A 20,335-nucleotide genomic window follows, 5' to 3' on the forward strand; every position below is an offset into this window, starting at 1 on the left:
CAGAGATCAGCCCGGCTCTGCCTCCCAAGTGCTCAGATTAAAGGCGTGTGCCACCACCGCCCGGCTAGGAGCTGAAGTTTTTAAAATAGGGCTAGAGTCTATGGCTCTTGACCAGGGGAGGGAAGGCATTGTCAGCTCAGGTGGTATGACTCCATTCAAATTATACATGTCTGTGTATACACATAATAACAATTAAATCAAAAGAGACTGCGAATCTGAGAGGGAGCCAGCAGAGAGGGACACAAAGTGGGGTTTGAGGGAGGAAAGGGAGGGAGATGAAATGATATAATTATATATCATATCAATTTTTTAATTGAGGAAAATAGGTCTATAAATGTTAGCATGTCTTACCTAGGTAGAAAATGTAATACTGTGGCTGAGCGGGGATGGCACATACTTGTAATGCCAGTACTCTGGAGGCAGAGGCAGGATTTCTGTGAGTTCTAGGCTAGCCTGGTCTACAGAGTTCCAGGATAGCCAGAGCTATCACACAGAGAAACTCTGCCTTGAAACCTCCCCTTCGCCAAATATTGTGAAGGTTACGCCAAACCCAGAGTGCATTTGATATTCCAACCTCTCTTTATAAAGTTAATGCACCATTTTCTCAAAGAAAGGAATGCATGTTTATAATATGCAGATATTTAAAACTTTATAGTTTATTGACATTTCCAGCCAATAGGTTGTTTTATCTGAAAGAAACAGACCTCATTGGAAAACTCTGGGGCCTGTGTTACTCTGTCACACCATCAAGAATATCTAGGCTGTGTCTTGGGCTTTGTACACATGAGTATACACACTGCACACATTCATGTGCACTCACATACCATATATGGCATGTGTACAAACACATTCCACACCGTTATAAGCTGAAACCAGCTTTTCAGAAATGACTGAGAAATTCCAGATGAAATATAATTAGTTTTACATAGAGAGACATGTACATGTATATACAGTTTTCCAGAGGAGTAGTGGAGTGACAGGCTTTATAAAATATTTCCTAAAAACCAGTAGAAACAGGTTGATGTTTCTTCCTTTCTGTTCTGGGTTCAGTTAGCCAGAAACACCTATTCACTGAACATTGCAGCTGATCACCATTTAATTCCAGCTGTCTGAAAACATGTGTGGTCTGTGACCTGGTTCCCAGCTCTGGTCAAGATCACTGTCACCTGGGAACTCTTTCCCAGGTGTGCGTATTCCCAGTCACAATCTAGCACCTACTGAATGGGAATTTGGAGGGTGGAAGCGGCGGGGTAGAGAGGAGGAAGCTCTCACCAGTCCATGAAGCATTTTTTATTTTTGGTACAAAATTTGAAAAGCTTTGGAAATCTCTCAGCATGCTTTCCTTGGCATATGGGGATGAGCTGCATGTCTGTCAGGGCACTTGTCTAGTATACTAACTGCACAACATGGTTTGACCTGTCCTTTACTTCATTTCAAGTTATCCTAGTAGCCCAGACAGTGGCACTCTCCAGTCTGTTAATGGAATCTGGTACATCCTATCATCCTAATTATTGATGATAATGTGGCCCAGGGACCATTTCTTGACGGAAGCCTCATACCAGTGACCAAAGAAACAAAAAACACTCAAAGATGTCTTCGTGCTAGAAACAAGAAATTTGAACACTGTCTTAGTTAGGGTTTCTGTGAAGAGATACCATGACCATGGCAACTCCTATAAAGGAAAAATTGGGGATGGCTTACAGTTCAGATGTTTAGTCTATTAGAACCATGGCAGGAAGTACAGCACTGTACAGGCAGACATGGTGCTGGAGAAGAAGCTGAGAGTACTACATCTTGACTCACAGGCAGTGGGGGGGGGGGGGGGGGCCTGGCTTGAGCATCTGAAACCCCAAAGCCCACCCCTAGTGACATACTTCCTCCAACAAGGCCACACCTCCTAGTAGTGCCACTCCCTATGAGGGCCATTTTCTTTCAAACCACCACAAATACTAAATTGGCAGAAAGGGGGTTAGGATATCACATCAGCTCTTGAACCCCTTAGGCAAGTGAATGGGATGAGCAAGACATGTTATAACAGAAAGATGGGAACAGCAAAATAAAATCAGAGGTAGGGTGCTCACCTGAGCCCAGTCAGGAATGGGGGACTTGGAAGGAAAGCCCCATGGGTATGTTGATGACAAGAGATCAGCTTCTCCATGGACCCCAGGAAGAAGAACTTGGTAGCCTTTCTGTCCCAAACATCCACTGTGACCAGTGGGTGCTGATGAAAACTACCTTCAGGGACTCATCTATCTCAATGTAGCTCTCTGGCACCTTAGCCCCTCCATGGTGCTAAAGGTTACCTTGAGGGCCTTGCAAGGTTGGCATCCCAGAGTCACCTAAGTGGAAATCCAAGTTCAAGTCAATAACCACACGAAAGGGTTTAATCAACATGCAAATGTCCAATTAGCCACAAATGCAAATGACCAACTTTTGGAACCTTCTGGGCCTAGGCATGGTGTGTGTGTGTGTGTGTGTGTGTGTGTGTGTGTGTGTGTGTGTGCGCGCGCGCGCACGCGCGCAGGTATCCATCTGTCTGTCCCTCCTTGATGGACAGAAGGCTCTCACTCGTAAGTGAGAATGACCATAGAAAAGCCCCCATCTTTCCCACTCTGCCCCGCAGCCTGCTGTTGGCTCTCACCCAGGGCTGTACTCAGACAGGCAGTGCTTGCCAGCTTGTTTGTCTTGTTGCTACAGATGTGAACCTCCCTAATTTCTATGACTGAGAGAGAGACTTTTTGTCAACAACCAATACAAAGGTGTGATTTAATAACCACAAGTTGGGTGTCTCTGTGTTCTCTGCTGGCATTATGGTTGGGCACGGGGAGTAGAGAGTCAGAATCTTGCCAACTCCTTCTCTGGTCTGTCAGGAAAGATGAAGTATGGACAGAGGTGGTAGGTACACTGTTGAATAATTTCCCATCACTTTCAGGATGATGTTAGAAATTAGGAAACTAGCAAGTTTGTGACTAAACAGCGTGGTTCTTCTACAATCACGTACCCCAATTAGCATTAACAAATATCTCTTTTTCACTCTAGCATGTGTTTAATAGTTTGCTGCCCAGGGTCAAGCCATTAAATCAAAATCATTTTCTTTATTTTCCAACATCCCAGATATTGCAGTATTGGCATACTGGGTATAAAGGAGTCGAGGACCTGGGGCTACATCTTTGCGAAGGGTAAATAATGACATCCTAGATGATTTATTTACTACATTCATGCAATCACAAATGCCCAGTGAATGCCGGTTTCACATTCAGGCCCCTGGCTTAATGCATCAGGCATTAAATGCATGAACATTTCTTTAGTGCTGCTTAAGCTGAAGTTTATCACGGTCATTCAGCCATTGCCTAGCAACTTGAGAAGGCTATCAATGGGCTCTTTGTCCCTAGTCCTGGCAAACACAGTCTCTGGCAGATCTCCTTATCAGCATTGGAAAATTTATCAGGAAGAAGTGCTTCCATTGAGCAAAACTGCCTGCAAATAGAAACCCACCCTCTTTCCATCTGCCCCTCTTCCAGAATATTTTAGGAACTGCCTCCAGAAACAACTAGTTTTGAAGTGTTTATCTGTTCCTTGGTGGATATCCCAAAGAAATCATCTTAGGGTATTTCATTGTTTTTCTATTTCTCTTTAGTTGGGGAAGCAGCTCCCAGCCCCTGAAAGGTAGCTTTTCCCCTTCAGGAAGGAAACGGTGTTTGCACACGTGTGTCTTGGCTTCTTCTTGTTCTAGCTTCCATTCTTCCAAGCCCTCACATTCAGGGTGAGCGCTCTCCCACTGCTCACTGAGCCACATCCTCCCTGCAGACATCCCCACAAACACACTGACACCCTGACAAACTGAAAGCGCACCCCTCTTCAGCTAGACCCACTGGCACCCAGGGTCAACCATTACACTCCACATGCATCAGTTTCCAGACAGCACGGCCAGACTCTCTCGATCTCCCAGCGGACAGAGTGAGTTGTTTGGGGGAGAGGGACAGAGGAACCTTCCCTTTGCAACTTCTCCACTGGTCTCCAGAATTCCTCTTCCCCTGCAGTTGGTTTTGTTCAGTGCCTTCTTGTTTTTCTCCCTTTTCACCTCCATAATCTCAATTTGTCACCCGACTTTTTGTCTTCAAGACTCATCTCTTACACCTCCATCCACTCTCCTATAAAGCATGAATTCATCTTCTGTCAACCCCCCATTGGGTCTCTGCTAATGTGGTGTGGTGCAGGGAGGGGTGGGGGTCTCTCCCTCCACAGCATGGTGCTCTTAGCTCTTCTCTATGGGTCCATGGCTGTCCACATGCTTCTCTTGGCATTTCTAGTTCCTAAGTTCCAGCTGTTCCCAACTTTGGTAATTCCTGAAGGATTTCTGCATGCTTCTTGGGACTCTGAGTCTTGTAGTCACTGTTCCCCCAGCCTAGAACTATTTCCCTTCCTTCCTTGGTCCAGTTCACTGGACAGAGCTGGGGGTGTGTCCCAGGACCTTATCACCTGGGGTTAACTCTTTTGGAGAATGTCTCATCAACACGCCGGCATTGGCTGGACTCCCAGAGGGCATATCGACTTAAATTATTTTTCATCTTTGGCAAACAAGGAAACAAGAATATGTTGTCTAGGACTCTATCAGAGTTGGGAAGTGTGAGATCAACAGAAATGATGAGAGGAGGGGATGTTAAGCAAACTTACCACTCATTCGACACCTCCTCATCTTGGAGCATGCCTCACTGCAGGGCTGTCCTTACTCAGCTCCCCAACCTGATACTAGGGTGTGATTCAAAGAAACACTTAGCCAGGACTTAATTGTGACTCTCGCTGCCTGACATTTTACAGTTAGGTATTTATTTCTGAGACTCTCAAAGGGTGTGCCTTCTTACAATATTAATAATCTCTCGAGAAAGAAGATCCCAGCAATATTAGATTTATCATGCTCTTCCCTGAATATATAATGGAAGAAGAGATGGCAAGAGGCACAGAGGGTCTGAGGAGAGAGGGCCGTGGGATAAAGGATGCTGCAGAAGGAAGACAGCATCCTACTTTTCTATGGGCTTGTCTCATCTCTGATACTTGTCTTGAAATAGATTAGGTATTAATATATGCAAACTGATGACTCTTTTACTGCATAGAATAGAAGAAGAGAGCTTGAATTTCAAAGAAAGAATAGAAAATGGAATGTTTATAATTTATATTCAATGGAAAAATTCCTTCATGATCCTAAAACTAAAGAAAGTGAAGTTATTTTAAAAATGAGTTCATTTCTGCTGAAATATTTTTATGACTGGAGGCAGGCAGTCTCTGAAAAACTATGAGGGGTAAATCATGTGAAACTTAGTGTTTCATTGTTTGTTTGCTTTTTTTCCCAATGGATTTCCTGCCTGTTCCATGCTTTTTACTTACTGGAAAATTACCTTGATGAAGCTGATCATGACAGATGAGTGTGCTAGCCAGCTGGACGAATCTCTTGAGGGAAGAGGAATCAGATACCAAGCATAGGATCACTTAATTTCAATCACTAATCTGGCCTTCAGTCATTTTTCATAACTAGCTTTATGTGCTTATCCACAAATCACGATAACCTATAATATTCAACACCAATATGATGGCTATTCTTGGCTGTCAACTTGATCACATCTGGAATTAACTAAAACCCAAATGACTGGATATACCTGTGAGGGATTTTTTTTTTCTTAGGTAAGACATTTAAAGTTAGAAGACTCCTCTTTAATCTAGGCCACATCTTCTGGTGACATCCTATATAAAGGACATAGAAGAAGGAAGGGCTTCATCTTTGCCTGCTTGCTCTGACACTCACTGGCAAGTTTATTTTTTCACTGACATAAGAGTCTACTTCTTTGAGATTCAGGTGTATACTGAGACATCCAGATTTGGGACTGAACAACTACTGGATTCCTGAACTTTCTGTTGGTAGACAGCCATTGCTGGACTAACTGGACCATAGTCTATAAGACACTTTAGTAAACCCCATATATATGTATATATGTACATATGTATACATATATTAGAGATTACACACACACACACACACACACACACACACACACACACACACACACACAGAGATTAATTCTATCAGTTCCATTCCCTAGAAAACCATGACTAATACAGCCAGTATATACTTTTGACCTGAAGTGTATTCTATTCCGTTATGGCTGAATGTAAGTGTAATATGATTTGGCCAATAGCTGATAAATTAACTCACCTTAATGGCCAAGTCTCATGCTTCAAACCCCATTCCACAGAAAAAAGTATGAAGAAATCAGAACTAATTTTCAGAATGATTATAAGGTTAGCTGAGTAATTATTTGGGCTCTACTTCCTCAGGCTTCTTGTTGAGATTAGCCTGAATGAATCTGGGTCAAAATGCCCAGGGACATCGGGACCTGTGAAGCAGGTGGTCTCTTACCACCTTGGCTGTCAAACAGGAGCCTTGGCTTACAGCTGAGGATGGAAAACCTGAATTCCAATTGAGAGAGAAGCCCCAGGCAGGTTACTCTTGTTAGTACTTTCTTCAGACACAAAGCAAAGCTTGCATTTGTAGCCTGCTCTTGAGTTCACTGCTGCTCTGAATGCCTTGTTTCTGTGTGGTATAGGTATTGGTTAAAAAAAAAAAAATCTGCTGAGTCTCCATGGCTGGCGCTTCACTTTCAGAGAGTGTTGAATTTGTAAGTGGGTCTCCGCTTTCCAAAAGACCTTGAAAAGTGAGATGTGTATGACCACAGGAAGGAGCAGCAGGCCCACATTATATTTACTTATCCTGTGGGAGACGTTTAGCTCCTGATTAGTTTTATATCCAGAACTTGTTTTCTCTGGAATTAAAGTCTGTTGCTAACCTGAGTTGGATGCAACGGGGTTGTGCCTCACTGGTCAGCCTTTGCCAAGCTAGGGGCTTTTCTGGAGGATGGACATGGGGACAGGAAAAAGCAGATTTATTATTTTATCAAAATGGCTTTATACCAGCTGGTGACACATTTATGGTCATCTATAGTGCCTTCCATATTAAGTTTGGGGCACAATAACTTTTCTCCCCAAAAGCAGGCAAAATGTGATGTGGCATACCCAGCATCCTCCAAGCAGGGTCGCTGTGAACTTTCTGGAATACTGGAAATAATGTCCTCACCATGTTTTCACTTGTTCTGAGGCCAACAGTCACCAGTGCAGCCCTAGTCAGAACCCTTCCTTACTTTGCAGGTGAAAGGCTCTGATGTAACTAAGAGATCCCTGTTGTATTTCAAATACAAATTTACAAAACCCTCCTTTGCCTCCATTAATGCTTAACTTTATTTTTTATTCTTGCAGACTCAGCTTCCTGTAGGAATTTGTTTACTGGGTCATGACTGATTTAAGGCTTCTTTATTTCCCAAATAAAAACTTAAATAGCATCACACAATTTCACAACAGTGACTTAGACAATGGCACATCCACGTTATTGGCTGTGATAGTCTGCCTCTATGTGCCCAGTGTGAAATGAGAGTGTTAAAGATGTAGTTGGTGACATATTGAGCCTATCAGTGTATCTAGCACAATAGATCATTGAAATACTTTACGATTGTGTTTCCTTTTTTACTACCCAGTAAGGCTTCCTTCACATAAAATAATTTAATCATTTTGTGCTTTGCCTGATCATTGTACACTTTGTTAATTTCTCTGTAAAAACAAAGAATGGGGGGGGGCATAAATAGGAAATCAATAGTCTTTTTCTTTTTTTTTTTGATGCATTTTGCCTTCAATAGACAGAGCCCTTGGGCTTCCTGTTGATTCCTTCTATTAAAGAAGAAAAAAAATCAATGTGGTGAAAGTGTTCTCTCCTTGACAGCATAGGAAGGAATTCTGGGTATTCATTAATGTTCGGATAATTCTGTGTACTGGTGTATAGAGGCAATAAGTGGATTTTAAGCCCGGTATCATCTCTATTCACTGTTGTCTGGGACACTTGCGTTTACACCATTCTCGAGCCTCATTATTGTGTTAACATCCTCAGAAGCCCACACTGCAGCCCCTTCAGCCCTGCCCTGTGTGTGTTGTTTCAGGTGTGCACTGTGACAGTGTGTGCGCCGAGGGACGCTGGGGTCCTAACTGCTCGCTGCCCTGCTATTGTAAAAATGGGGCTTCTTGCTCTCCTGATGATGGCATCTGTGAATGTGCACCCGGATTCCGGGGCACCTCTTGTCAGAGAAGTAAGTGTCTCATGGGTGATGATTTCTGTCCCCCTTTCCTGGGAATTATGGGTAGAACAATCTCCACTCTACCTTTTAGTTTCTAGTGATGTTTTGTAGCAGTCAAGGGCAGTCCTTGAAGAGCTCAACTGACACTTCCCCTAGAACCTCTAGGACTGACTTAACAGATGGTGGCATTAACCCTTTCTTCTCGGTGATGGTTTCATTACCTCATGGGCACCATCATCAGGATACCTTCCTCATTTCTTCCTTCGAGTGTGCAAATGGTGTTCCAGAAATCCACTGACCTGTAAATATTTTATTCAGCAATTTGGCGTCAGCCTCACCTCAATTACCAGAAGTTAACATCAGCCAAACCTTGAGGCAATCACACATCACACTAGTAAGCTGAAAGTCAGTGCTGTGGAGAAAACAGAATTGAAAGTTAGAAATGGGAGCTGTTGATGCTGCTCCATAGAAACCTCGAATTAAGAAATGATCTGGAAGGTTTTACTAAATCTTTTGGTAAATGTAATAAGAAAAGTTATTACATACACTGTTGTAATTTCTCAAATCAATTTCTTTCTCCATTAAAAGTTCAATGCAATCATTCTTTATCCCAAATAAAGTCGTTAGAAATATCCAAATACACAGCATTTTGTTTACCCACTCTCTTTAAACACAACCATCAGTCTGTACTTTTTGTGGAGGAGAAAGATCTTTGAATTTTGAGCATTTATTTATTTATCTATTTATCTATTTATTTATTTTAACCAATCATGGTTCTTATAGAATAAAGGACCAGCAAATGGCTTGGGATTGCTTAATTGAAACATTAATATTCAGAGTTTTGTTTTTCCCATTTTCTTATTCATTCAGCAACTGTCTTTGAGCTTCTGGTCTAGGCCTGGCCTTGAGCCAACCACAGGAGGGCAGTGAGGTCTATCTGAGACATTCTCTTGTGCCAGTGAAATTCGGGGTTTTATAGCTTCTTTCCTTGTTAAGCTGTTTCGTGCCTGAAAAATTCCCATTATCCTTTTTTGTTACGTTTTCTTATTTCTTCACTTTAACTAGACCTCTGAACGGAGACGGGAGATAAACCCAACTCAGAAAGGTAACTGTGAGTTTCCGTTCTGTTTGCAGTCTGCTCCCCAGGTTTTTACGGGCATCGCTGTAGCCAGACATGCCCGCAGTGTGTGCACAGCAGCGGCCCCTGCCACCACATCACAGGCCTGTGTGACTGCTTGCCTGGCTTCACCGGAGCCCTGTGCAATGAAGGTAAGCACCCAAGCACCTTGGAGAGCCATGGGGAAGATCAAGCTTCCTGAAGTCTGGTCTCAGACTTCCCCAAGACTACCTGTCCTGCCATCACCTCTAGGTAGTTCTGAAAGTGACATAAACATTGGAAGCAAACTGCCTTGTCGTCAAGTTCCTTGGTTATGTCTTACAGTTTCATTAGAACCATCCACTCATGAAAAGTTACTGTGAGAAAGGATTTTTGACTCCCTGGGTGAGAAATCACAAGTCAGATTTCTCCAAACTCCACGGTTTCTTTTTGAGATGTCAGAATAAGGCCTTTGGTTTCATGTGTTTGTAAAGATGAGCCCATCTGGGATTAGGGGATGTGTTCTTAAGTGGAAGCAGGCAGGCAGTGGGTAGCTGGGTGTGGTCCTGGAATTTCTCTCCCCTTTCCTGGCTTCTATGAGATGGGTTCTGACTCTAGTTGACTGAACTTCGGTTTGTTGACAGTGTGTCCCAGTGGCAGATTTGGGAAAAACTGTGCAGGCGTTTGCACCTGCACCAACAATGGCACCTGCAACCCCATCGACAGGTCCTGCCAGTGCTACCCAGGCTGGATTGGCAGCGACTGCTCTCAGCGTAAGTCATGTTGGAGAACAACCAATCGATTTCCTGTGTTTTAGAATTGAATGATGAGCGTTTATGTGATCAGGAAAGAATACATGACCATGATCATTTATTATAAATTATAAAAAGTATTATAGTCTTTAAATTCAGTGCCCTGTATAATGACCTAGCAATATCTACCAATAAATTGATGTGACTCTTTGGGAAAAACCTAAACTTGTAACATTTTTTGTTATTCACTGCTCAGTGACTCTCTATTCATTGATTTTTTTTTTTTTTTTTGACACAAGGCTCCATGTAGCCAAGGCTGGCCAAACTCACTATGGAGTCTAAGTTGACCTTGAACTGCTGCTCTTTTTGCCTCCACATCCTGAATGCTGGGATGACAGGTGTGCATGGCCATATTTGGTTTTATGCAGTGCTGGGAACTGAACCCAGGGCTTCAGGGATGCTAGGCAAGCAGTCTACCAACTGAGCTACATCTCTAGCCCTAGTATGTTTATCTAAGACAAAAGCAGATGTGTTTAGAGATCTATCTTTTGGGCATGTATTCATCAGAAGATTTCATTATGGAGCCACAAGGGAGTAGAATCAAAATGATCTGGATCTTAGAGGCTTCCTGGGCTCATGGGCAGACCGACTGCTTTCCTGAACCTCACTCACATCTTGTCCTCTACCTTGGCTCCCCAGGTGCCTCTCATGTCTGCTCTTCAGATGGGTGTAGCACAACCCTAAGAGGAGTTATGTTGGTGGCTTTAGACTACCCATAACATGGAAAGAGGACACTGACCATACAGCAGACTTTGAAAGGCTCAGTTAGTGCATTTCCACAAAGCATTCAGCTTTTGACCAAGGACAGCATATATCTGCCTTTCTGCTCTTCATTACAGCTTATATGACCCACGATCAGCTCATATCAGATCTGACATGGTAAACGCATGATAGGTCAAGAAATACTAAATGGTGGTTTGCAGGCCGATGAACTCAGACTATAGCGTTATCAGTCTGTAAATATTAAAGGGTGAGGAATATATTCTTGTTGGAATGATAGTTTTGCTTTCAGTCATTCAGGTTGTCCCCCATTTCTGAGCTAAGAAAGCCTTTGGTGAAGGAATATTTATTGTTATAGATAATTTCATAGCATGTGTTTTAATCTTTGGAGGGGTGGAACTTCAGAAGTAACTGCCATCTACTCGAATCTATGCCTGGCAGGGCTCTGATTCAGGTTGGCAGAAAAGCAGGTTGTGGACTAGGTACTCAAAATGAACGGCAGGGCTCAGGAAGGAAAACAAAGGCACGATGGATGTCACTGCTGGAGCATGATTGGTATAATTTGCTCCTTTAATGCGCATTCTTTATTTTGGAAGTTGGTCACTTCCTCATTTGGAGGAGGAATGTGCTGGAAGGAAAAGAAATGGGAACAGCACTGTGAATGGAGACAATGGCATGGCCTGTCCCCATAATCACTCCAGAGGAAACTGATTTATTTGGCAAGCCTTGCTTCTCCTGGGGACCATTGGTTTCACTGATCCCCTATGGGCCTGTCTTAATATTTCTTCTTGGCTGATTATCAGCTAGTTTCAAAAAGAGGAAAGTCCTTCACCATACAAACAGAGACTTTGAAAACTAATGGAGTGCATTTAAAGGGGCAGGTGTCCTTGGCAAAATGACTATTGGAAGTCTTGCCTCTATATTTACATTTGGGAATGGAAAATTGGAGTGATCTTTATTTCCAATCTCTGATCACAGCTGCCATGGGGAGTAAAGCCTGCTGCAAGTGACCAACTTGGAAAAATATGCCCTGGACAGAAGACGGTTTAGGAAGTTTATTAAGCATCATTGGCAGTAGTAGCCTGTTTTGGGGCAGGCAAGATTTAAACTCTGTGGTTTAAAGCTCTGACTGCTGAGTCATGAGGACTGGAGTTTGGATCCCAGTACCTTCAAAACAAACTGGGGGAATGTCCCATAAACACTTGTAACTTCACCCCAGTGCCCTCTTCTGATATCCATGTACACACACAAGTGCACGCCTGCACACATATTACACATACACTCACACAGACACATAAACACAGCTAAAGTACATAAACATAAAAATAAATGGAATTAGGGAAACTGGGTGGCAGAGAACAAAGCTGGACTTCTCTTTTTTTAGAACTGGGGTGTTGTGGTGTAGAGTGCTATATGCAGCATCGGGCAGGCTGGACATTAGTCATCTTCATCCTTAGTCTTCAGAGTGAAGCCGTGCTTATGTACCAAAGAGCAACCATCACTGTAAATCTGCATGACCTTGGACCAGACCCTATTCCCCACTATTGATCCAAAGGCTCTTCGTCTGTAATGCACGCCTTCTTAGAAAACCCATCCTAGCAGTCCTATGGACCGTGAATGTCAGCTGTTATTTTTCTCTTGCATTTTGGGTAAAATTGGCACATACATTTATGGGAAATACTTTTCACTTTAAAACTACTTCAGGTTCATTTATTTTTTTTGTTGCTCCATGTTCTCACTTAGGTAATAAGATAGAAATGAGAAGTAGCCACCCTTTAAATATTTTCTTGAAGCTGCAGTATAAATGAAATTATTTGGGGTAGTGGGGATCAAATTAATTTGCCCACACTTGCTGTGGTTTTCTAATAGCTCTTCCACTGACAGTGGCCAATCAAAATTTTCTATGAATGAACTGATTCTTATAGCTGGAAACCTTAGCATATAAAGTGAGATTCTAATGGCAACTCTGAAGCCCAGAGACCAAGACAAGATTGGAAAATCAAAGCTCTGAGCCCATGACCTAGGAGCCCCAAGGAAAATCAGAGCCCTGAGCCCATGACCTAGGAGCCCTAAAGAAAATCCCTCCCAATCTGATCCTCAATCAGTGTCCCCTCCTAAAGGAGACTGGGTTTTAGGAGAATCCCTCATCATTCTTGTCCTCTTCATCACACCTTATTTTTCCAGAGCTCTTCCCAGTACTGCTTTTCAGTTGACTGGTAGTTTTGCTACTTCGCAAAATAGAAGTGTTCAGAGAGCAGTTTGGACTCCCATTTTATTCTTTGTTCTTCCTTGGGTCTAGAACAGTGCTAGGTCCACAGTCGGTACAACTGTGGTTTGTCTAACAATTGAATCTTTAAAAAAAAAATTCTTGCTCCCTCAAGTCCTTCTGAAGCTGTGTGTGTATGTCAGCAATGTTGGTAGTTATTATGACCAGCATTGTTTTGTGGGTTTAGCATAGCATTCAGTCTATCAATTAAATTGTGAGTGTACTGTCCGTATTAGTGGTATTAACTTAACACACAGAAGGAAGTTGGGAGATGGAATGTTCTGTGTGGTGCTGACCTGGAGACTCCAACTCATCTCTCCACATTTGCTGTGGTTTTCAGCCTGCCCTCCTGCCCACTGGGGTCCGAACTGCATCCATACCTGCAATTGCCACAATGGAGCTTTCTGCAGCGCTTATGATGGCGAGTGTAAATGTACGCCTGGCTGGACGGGACTCTACTGCACACAGAGTAAGCAAGGAACCTTCCCAGGTTCACCGAGGCGGGGGCACACCCACCGAGGAAATATCCTGCTTGTGTGTCTCATGTTAGGTCAGTGAGGGCTCCTCCCAAAGTGTATGTTACCTACTCAATGACTTCTAGATAGTGCCCTTTCTCCGAGTGTTTCAGAACCCTCACATTCCAGGTCTTCTTCAGCTAGCTCCACTGAAGTGAAGCTAGCCATGTGTGAAAGTCATTTCTAATGTGTAAGTGATTTCCCTTTTCTCTTTTTTACCAGACTGTATTTCTGTGCATGAAATCCTTTCATTTCTTCTGACTGTACAAGTGTGGGGATAAATGATGGGGATTAAAGTAGGTAGAGATACACACCTCACAGCTTAACTTACTGTGTACCCACAGAGAACATGAGGTTTACCATGTTCAACCAACTCCAAATGCCTGGCCTGCCTCCCATGGTGTCTGATTCAGTATGTCTGGACCAGGACCTGTGTATCTGCATTTCTGTCCATTGGTGATAATGTCAGCCCAGGATCATGTTTTAAAAAACATTCTTCTAGTTCCTATCATAGCCCATATCTCAGACTCCCTTTAATTTTCCCCATGTGGTTTTTTTTAGTATCATCACATGCAGTGTGCAAGCATCCCCCAGAGGCACACGTTGTGGAGAAGTGCCCTGTGGCTTTCAGCCAAGTAAAGTGACAAGCCAGGAAGGCATTTGTTATGGCTATTACCAATAGTACCATAACTTTACCATGTTGAGGGAAAAAGATGAGTTAGAAAGTAGGTAATTCCTATTAAGTACTAACTTGTAAGTCTAATAGAGAATAGCTGGAAGAAGACTTCTAGATGTTTCTAGGAAGAGAGTTGGCTATTGACCCAAGGTTTAAAAGACAGAATTGGCAAAGGCAAATTTGAAAGATATTCTCTAAAGATTATGCATCCATAAAGATGTTTGGACTCCTTAGGAAAAAACAGTGAGGTCATTTATCACTCTAAAAAGCAGGGGAGACTTTAAACAGAGAACCCTTTGGACATGATATTGTGGTACCTGCATGGGTCTGGTCTTACCATAGCCCTGCCTGGCACTTACTAGCTGTGTGGCAGGATACTCAAGGCTTAGTTCTTCCCTGTAGCATAGGAAGACCCACCTCTGTATTTTCAGGCCATTAAAGATCAAAGGACAGAATGAAGGAAAGGGATCCAGTGCAGAGTGGGTGTCAAACAAATATAGGATATGGAGGATGTCGTTACAAGCTGGCATCTGGGATCTGTGTGTCATTCTTGCTTCTGAAAATTCAAGCTTTCCTTAAATGGCAAAATAAAAGGCATGGACAATATTTGGAAGCAACTGAGGAATCTGCCTGGACTGAAGCTTTCATTGTGCCTAAAGCACCCTTGCAGAGCAGCTGCTGATGCATGGAAGCCAAGAAGGCGTGTGTGTGTGTGTGTGTGTGTGTGTGTGTGTGTGTGTTCTGCCCCAGGCTCCTGGTGGTGTAAGCCTTAGAAGCTGCTCAGCAGTGTGAAAACTTAAAGACCTTTCCAAAGCCCCCTTGACCCTTGAAACACAGTTGTTTTTTTCCTTAAGCATTCTACCACACATATTTGATAATGCAGATAATACGATGTAAGTTAAAAACAGATACAGTGGGCAGGACTAGTGGAAGAATTCAAGTCTTTTTGTACTAAAGGTAAAAGCATACAGACAACTTAAATACGAAGTACTCACTTCAGCCCAGGCAACTCAAATCCAGGATTCTAGAAACTGTGTGGAGATGAAAGGGGATCCCACACCCTTCGTGGGCTCCAAGGAGATTTGTAGGAAGACACCAGTGGTGGTTACACTAACAGCTAGGGAACTCTCCTGCCTCCTGCTCGTACACCACCATCTCCTTGCAGGAGCCCCCACTTGAGACTCCTAAGCAGCCCCGTGACAGCTGAAGTGAGTGGGAAAGCCTTCACTCTCTGACGGTATTTGAAGTCCTTCAAGTCCTACCGCAAGTGCACACAGGCAGGAGCCCAGTTTCTCACAGACAGCCTTCTGACTGCTACTGTCCTCCCTCCTCACACAGGATGCCCTCTGGGGTTTTATGGCAAGGACTGTGCACTGATATGCCAGTGTCAAAATGGAGCCGACTGCGACCACATCTCAGGGCAGTGTACCTGCCGCACAGGATTCATGGGACGGCACTGTGAGCAAAGTGAGTACACTGCGCGGCATCACTGGGCCCGTGGATCACCTTTCTCAAGTGCCCAGAGATGCTAGCTGTTTGGGCAATGGTTAGCTCCCCAGGGCAGTTGATTTCCCCCTCTCAAGACCTCCCTGCTAGACTCCTAGCTGGCTGTCTTTGCTCCAAATTCTGAGTGACTACCCAGCAATCTGAGTGGAAGTGGAGAAACTATAAGAAGGAAAGCAAGTCCAACTTTTTGATTATGTTTTTCCTGGCTTTCCCTCCCTCTCTTATTTTTGGAACTTGGGGGTTTGGAGGCTTAACAGAGATGGCCAGTCTCCCTCCATGGTAGCAGTGAAACCCAGGCTCACATCGGAGGACAGAACACTGGCTAGGGACAAGTGCTGGGGCCTGGAGCCAGCCCCAGGGACTAGTGTGGGAATGAGTCCAGGCACATGTTGCCACCCTTTGACAATGATTTTTACCCTCTCCACTAACAAATTGTCATCTGAGCCTTAATCTTCAAGACAACACGCTGCCTTTACATTTTTTTTTTTTATTTTAGTCCCATTCAGGGAGAATAGACTGCAGGAATTATCCAGTTTGTTGTTTTAATTTCCACCCCCCTACGAACGATGCCTCTGCTCACAAGGTTTCACGAACGTTAGCCTTAAATGGAGTATGTAAGATGAGCATACCATTCTTTTCCTCTGTGACTTTTGTACAGTGCTGAATACAACAAAGGCCAAAGCTGTGTGCGTGAGGCATACTCTCTCATGCTAAAAGCCCCGAGGCAGGGCAAAATGAGAGATCGCCAATGCATATATTCTTGGGAAGGTGCCTCCAAAGGTGACTCGGTCTAGAAATGGTATGGCCTGGACAGATGGGTGGAATCGACATTCCTCCTCTCCATTCCAACTTTACAGCCCCTGGGCAGCTTAGAGGTCTCAGACTTAAGTTCTAATGCATAACGTGTCTATGTGGAACCTTCTTCCTCCAAATACAGCAAGAGCCACCCAGAGTCCGTTCAAGACAAAGACAACACAATGTTAGCTTTGCATAGCTGTTCCAGGTGATCATAAAACAGATACAATGTAGAGTCACAGAGAGTCGTGTGTAGCAATCTCTGTGTGTATAAATGCCTGCTAAACTTAGGCCTAGAAATCAGCACAGGCTCTAAACAGACTTGCATGCAAATGCCAGGCAACCAGCTAAGGTCTTATGAAGAAAAACCTCTTCAGTGCTTCCATAATTTCTCTGGACATGGAATTAAAGTGATTAAAGTGTCCGTGTTTTTTAAGCTTGCTCCCAATGCTCCTTAAAAACAGGAATCATGGTGGCCAGACCTGATAGTGATGGCACATCGCCCCCTGCTGTTCACTTTGCAAACAACATCTGTGTTGAAGATTTTCAGAGTTCAGTTCCATCCAACTATACTGTTCTTTTAAATTACAATATATTAAAAGAACTGTATTAGACTCTGAGACTATATTGGATCATTCTATGTCAAGTGAAATGCTTACCTAGAATATAACCCAAACTGCTCCCAATTCAAGCTAGTCCAAGTAAGAATGTGTCTTCAAGAGGGACTCCAGAGCCTGTATAAAATACACGTGTTCTCAAGGGATTATCTCTAGTTCTCAAGGGATTATCTCTAGTTTACACTGCCCAGTCAAGTTCCTTCTGACCCACAGATCTGACTGTACAAGTCACATCAATTTTCATTTCATGTTTTCATTGGTTCCATGGGGGTCCCAGACACATGCATCAGAGCAGTGGGCATCCAGCAGGTAAATGTGTTAGGAGTTGAGCCATAATGTTCACTGGCTCAGTCCTGAGCAGCAGGACTGTGAACCCCACCATGGCTCCAGGACCCCCGTTGCGCTTCCCACACCCCAGGAGGCACAGGTCTGCCTAAGCAGGAACCATGGAGAGGACTCACCACCGGAGACACAGAGCACACCGAAGAAGACAGCCTTGGTACGTATGGGAAATAGAGTGGTTTCATTTCCTCTCCAGAATGCCCCGCAGGAACATATGGCTACGGCTGTCGCCAGATCTGTGACTGTCTCAACAACTCGACCTGTGACCACATCACCGGCACCTGTTACTGTAGCCCCGGATGGAAAGGGGCACGATGTGATCAAGGTAAAGTACTGGTAAATAACAAGGACCACCCCTTAGTGTGTGGGCACTGTGTGCAATTGGTATTAAGTGCTTTAACTTGTATTGTCTTGGGTAAGCCTCATAAAAGCTCCTATGGCCTAAGTGGTTATTTATGTGGTTGCTGGGTGGGTGCCTTACCTTTGCTGTCTATAATAGATAAGGAAACTGGCTCAAAGTTAGAGAAGTTAGACACTATCCCCAAGGTCACAGAGCTAGTTCTCAGAATGTCACAGCTTTGATGGCAAGCTTTTCTTATTCTAAAATTCATGAATTTCCTGGGATTTTTTTTTTTTTAGATTTGTTTAGGCATAACTGACATAGAAAACCATATACATTTAGTTACCATTTTCTAAAATCTGTATATATCCCCGAAATCCCCGAAGCAGCCACCACAATCAAGATGTTTTCTCGTGGCCTTCTCTGTCACCTCATCTCTAGTTTGCAGGAAAGCGCTGATCTTTCTGCCACCATTTACTTGTTTTCTAGAATTTCACATGAAAAGAATCACATGGTATTCTTTTTATATCCTGTTTTGTCTAGTTACCATGAATATTTTGAAATTAAAAATGTGTTTTTAAGCAAACCAATAGATCAGCAGTTCTTTTGCTGCTGTGTAGTATTCCAATGAATAGATATACCACAGTCTGTGGACATCTGGATGGTTTTCAGTGTCTGGCTATTCCTAAACCTGCTGTGAACTATGAATGCCTGTCTTCACATGACATATGCTTTCATTTCTTCTGAGTTCAGCACTCCAGAAGAGAGTGACTGAACTGGACAGCAGCATTGTATTTTACTTTTAAAGAAATGTATGTCTATGTTGCTTTAGCTAGGGCATGTATCATAATCATCCAGAATTATTTGTCAAATATATTTTTCATGGAAGCACTTGGACAGTTCTGTCTAGAGCAGAAGGTCCTTTGAGAATGTTCTTCTGGTGGTTCTGAGCATGACTTCCACCAGGAAATTTGAGTTTAATGAGTAAAGGTCCAGGTATTGTTACCAGGAACTATCAAGAAAAATCTTTCTGCTAATCAAAATAGTTTTTCAGAGGACGGTGTCTCTAGCAGTACGAGGAGTCTTGGACTGGGTTCATATTGGAGCTGTGCTTGTTTAGAAGGTAAATCACTCTTAAAAAATGCTCAGGATAAGTGAAAAGATTGGGTTAGACAAGAGGCATTTAAGATTTATTCCTGCATAAGGTCAGTACTAGATAATACATAAAACAAACCAAAAATTAGATAAATCATTATCCAAGCCTAATTGCCAGTTTGTGTTTTATCTGAAATACGTGAGTAGCTCTTAACCCCAGTCCTGAATTTCAGGGTTCATACTCTGTCTCCTGGGAGCTCAGAGTCAGAAAGGAAGGAAGGAAGGAAAGAAAGGAGGAAGAATGTCTATTTTTCCCCTTCTCTGTTTCCAAGTTAATGTTTCATGGCATGAAAATACCCAGGCATTAGGCCAGTGGGAGTGTTCATGTTTTGTTTTGTTTTAAATAGAGACCAAACCTTTATATGGCCCGTCGTCACCCACACTCAGCTTGTTTTCACCCTCTCCTAGCTGGTGTCATCATTGTGGGCAACCTGAACAGCTTAAGCCGGACCAGCACCGCCCTGCCCACTGATTCCTATCAGATCGGCGCCATTGCGGGCATCATCATCCTTGTCCTCGTTGTGCTCTTCCTGCTGGCGCTGTTCATTATCTACAGACACAAGCAGAAGAGGAAGGAGTCCAGCATGCCGGCGGTGACCTACACCCCTGCCATGAGGGTCATCAATGCAGATTATACCATTGCAGGTAGGGCTGCAGTGCGGAGAGGCATACCCTTCCTTGGAAATTCAGGCTTCGCCTGCTTCTTTGGAATTTGGTGTTTGGTTGTGGGTCCATTGTGTCTGGCAGTGTTCCATGAGGTGACCACACCTTTGGAAGAGGTACCTGTACCTAGAGATGTGGTTTATGCTTCAGCAGTAGTAAAACTTTTTGTCCAGAAGTTTTTGAAAAAGATTTAGTGTGTGTGTGTGTGTGTGTGTGTGTGTGTGTGTGTGTGTGTGTGTGTGTGTGTGTGTGTGTGTGTGTGTTGCTTATGTGTATTCAGGTGCCTGTGGAAGCCAGAAGGAGTATTCAGATCCCCAGTGGAGTTGGAGTTACAGATGGTTGTGAGCTGCCTAACATGGGTGCTTGGAATCTTAGAATTGAACCTTTGGAGGAACAGCAAGTCCTCTTAACCGCTGAGCCACACCTTTCTAGCCCTCTGTGAGGAACTTTAAATTGGGGTCAACAAACAGTTGCTTTATAGTTAGGCAATTTCATTTGTGGATAGAATCTGCCAAACAGCCAATCCCAAGTTCTGTCCTCTGTGAATGAGGAGGAGAAAAAGAGAGAGAGCGAGGTCTTTGGTGTGAGTACTTCCCCTGGCATCCTCCATCCTGCAACTATCAGTCACTGTAGAGAGCCAAGTTATAAAGGAGACAAACCCAGC

General features: G+C 43.5%; 1 protein-coding gene across 1 annotated transcript in view; it reads left to right on the forward strand.

The window, feature by feature from the left end:
• The window catches only part of Megf10 (multiple EGF like domains 10), a 160,263-nt gene that overhangs the window by 129,531 nt on the left and 10,397 nt on the right, over positions 1–20,335 (forward strand). Inside the window, exons 14-20 of the mRNA XM_036204707.1 lie at positions 8,034–8,180; positions 9,303–9,437; positions 9,909–10,037; positions 13,403–13,531; positions 15,592–15,720; positions 17,710–17,838; positions 19,417–19,653. Coding sequence (XP_036060600.1) covers positions 8,034–8,180; positions 9,303–9,437; positions 9,909–10,037; positions 13,403–13,531; positions 15,592–15,720; positions 17,710–17,838; positions 19,417–19,653 — 1,035 coding nt within the window. The remainder of the gene's footprint in view (positions 1–8,033; positions 8,181–9,302; positions 9,438–9,908; positions 10,038–13,402; positions 13,532–15,591; positions 15,721–17,709; positions 17,839–19,416; positions 19,654–20,335) is intronic.

The sequence above is a fragment of the Onychomys torridus genome, chromosome 13, assembly GCF_903995425.1.
Source record: "Onychomys torridus chromosome 13, mOncTor1.1, whole genome shotgun sequence".
NCBI classification, from domain to species: domain Eukaryota; kingdom Metazoa; phylum Chordata; class Mammalia; order Rodentia; family Cricetidae; genus Onychomys; species Onychomys torridus.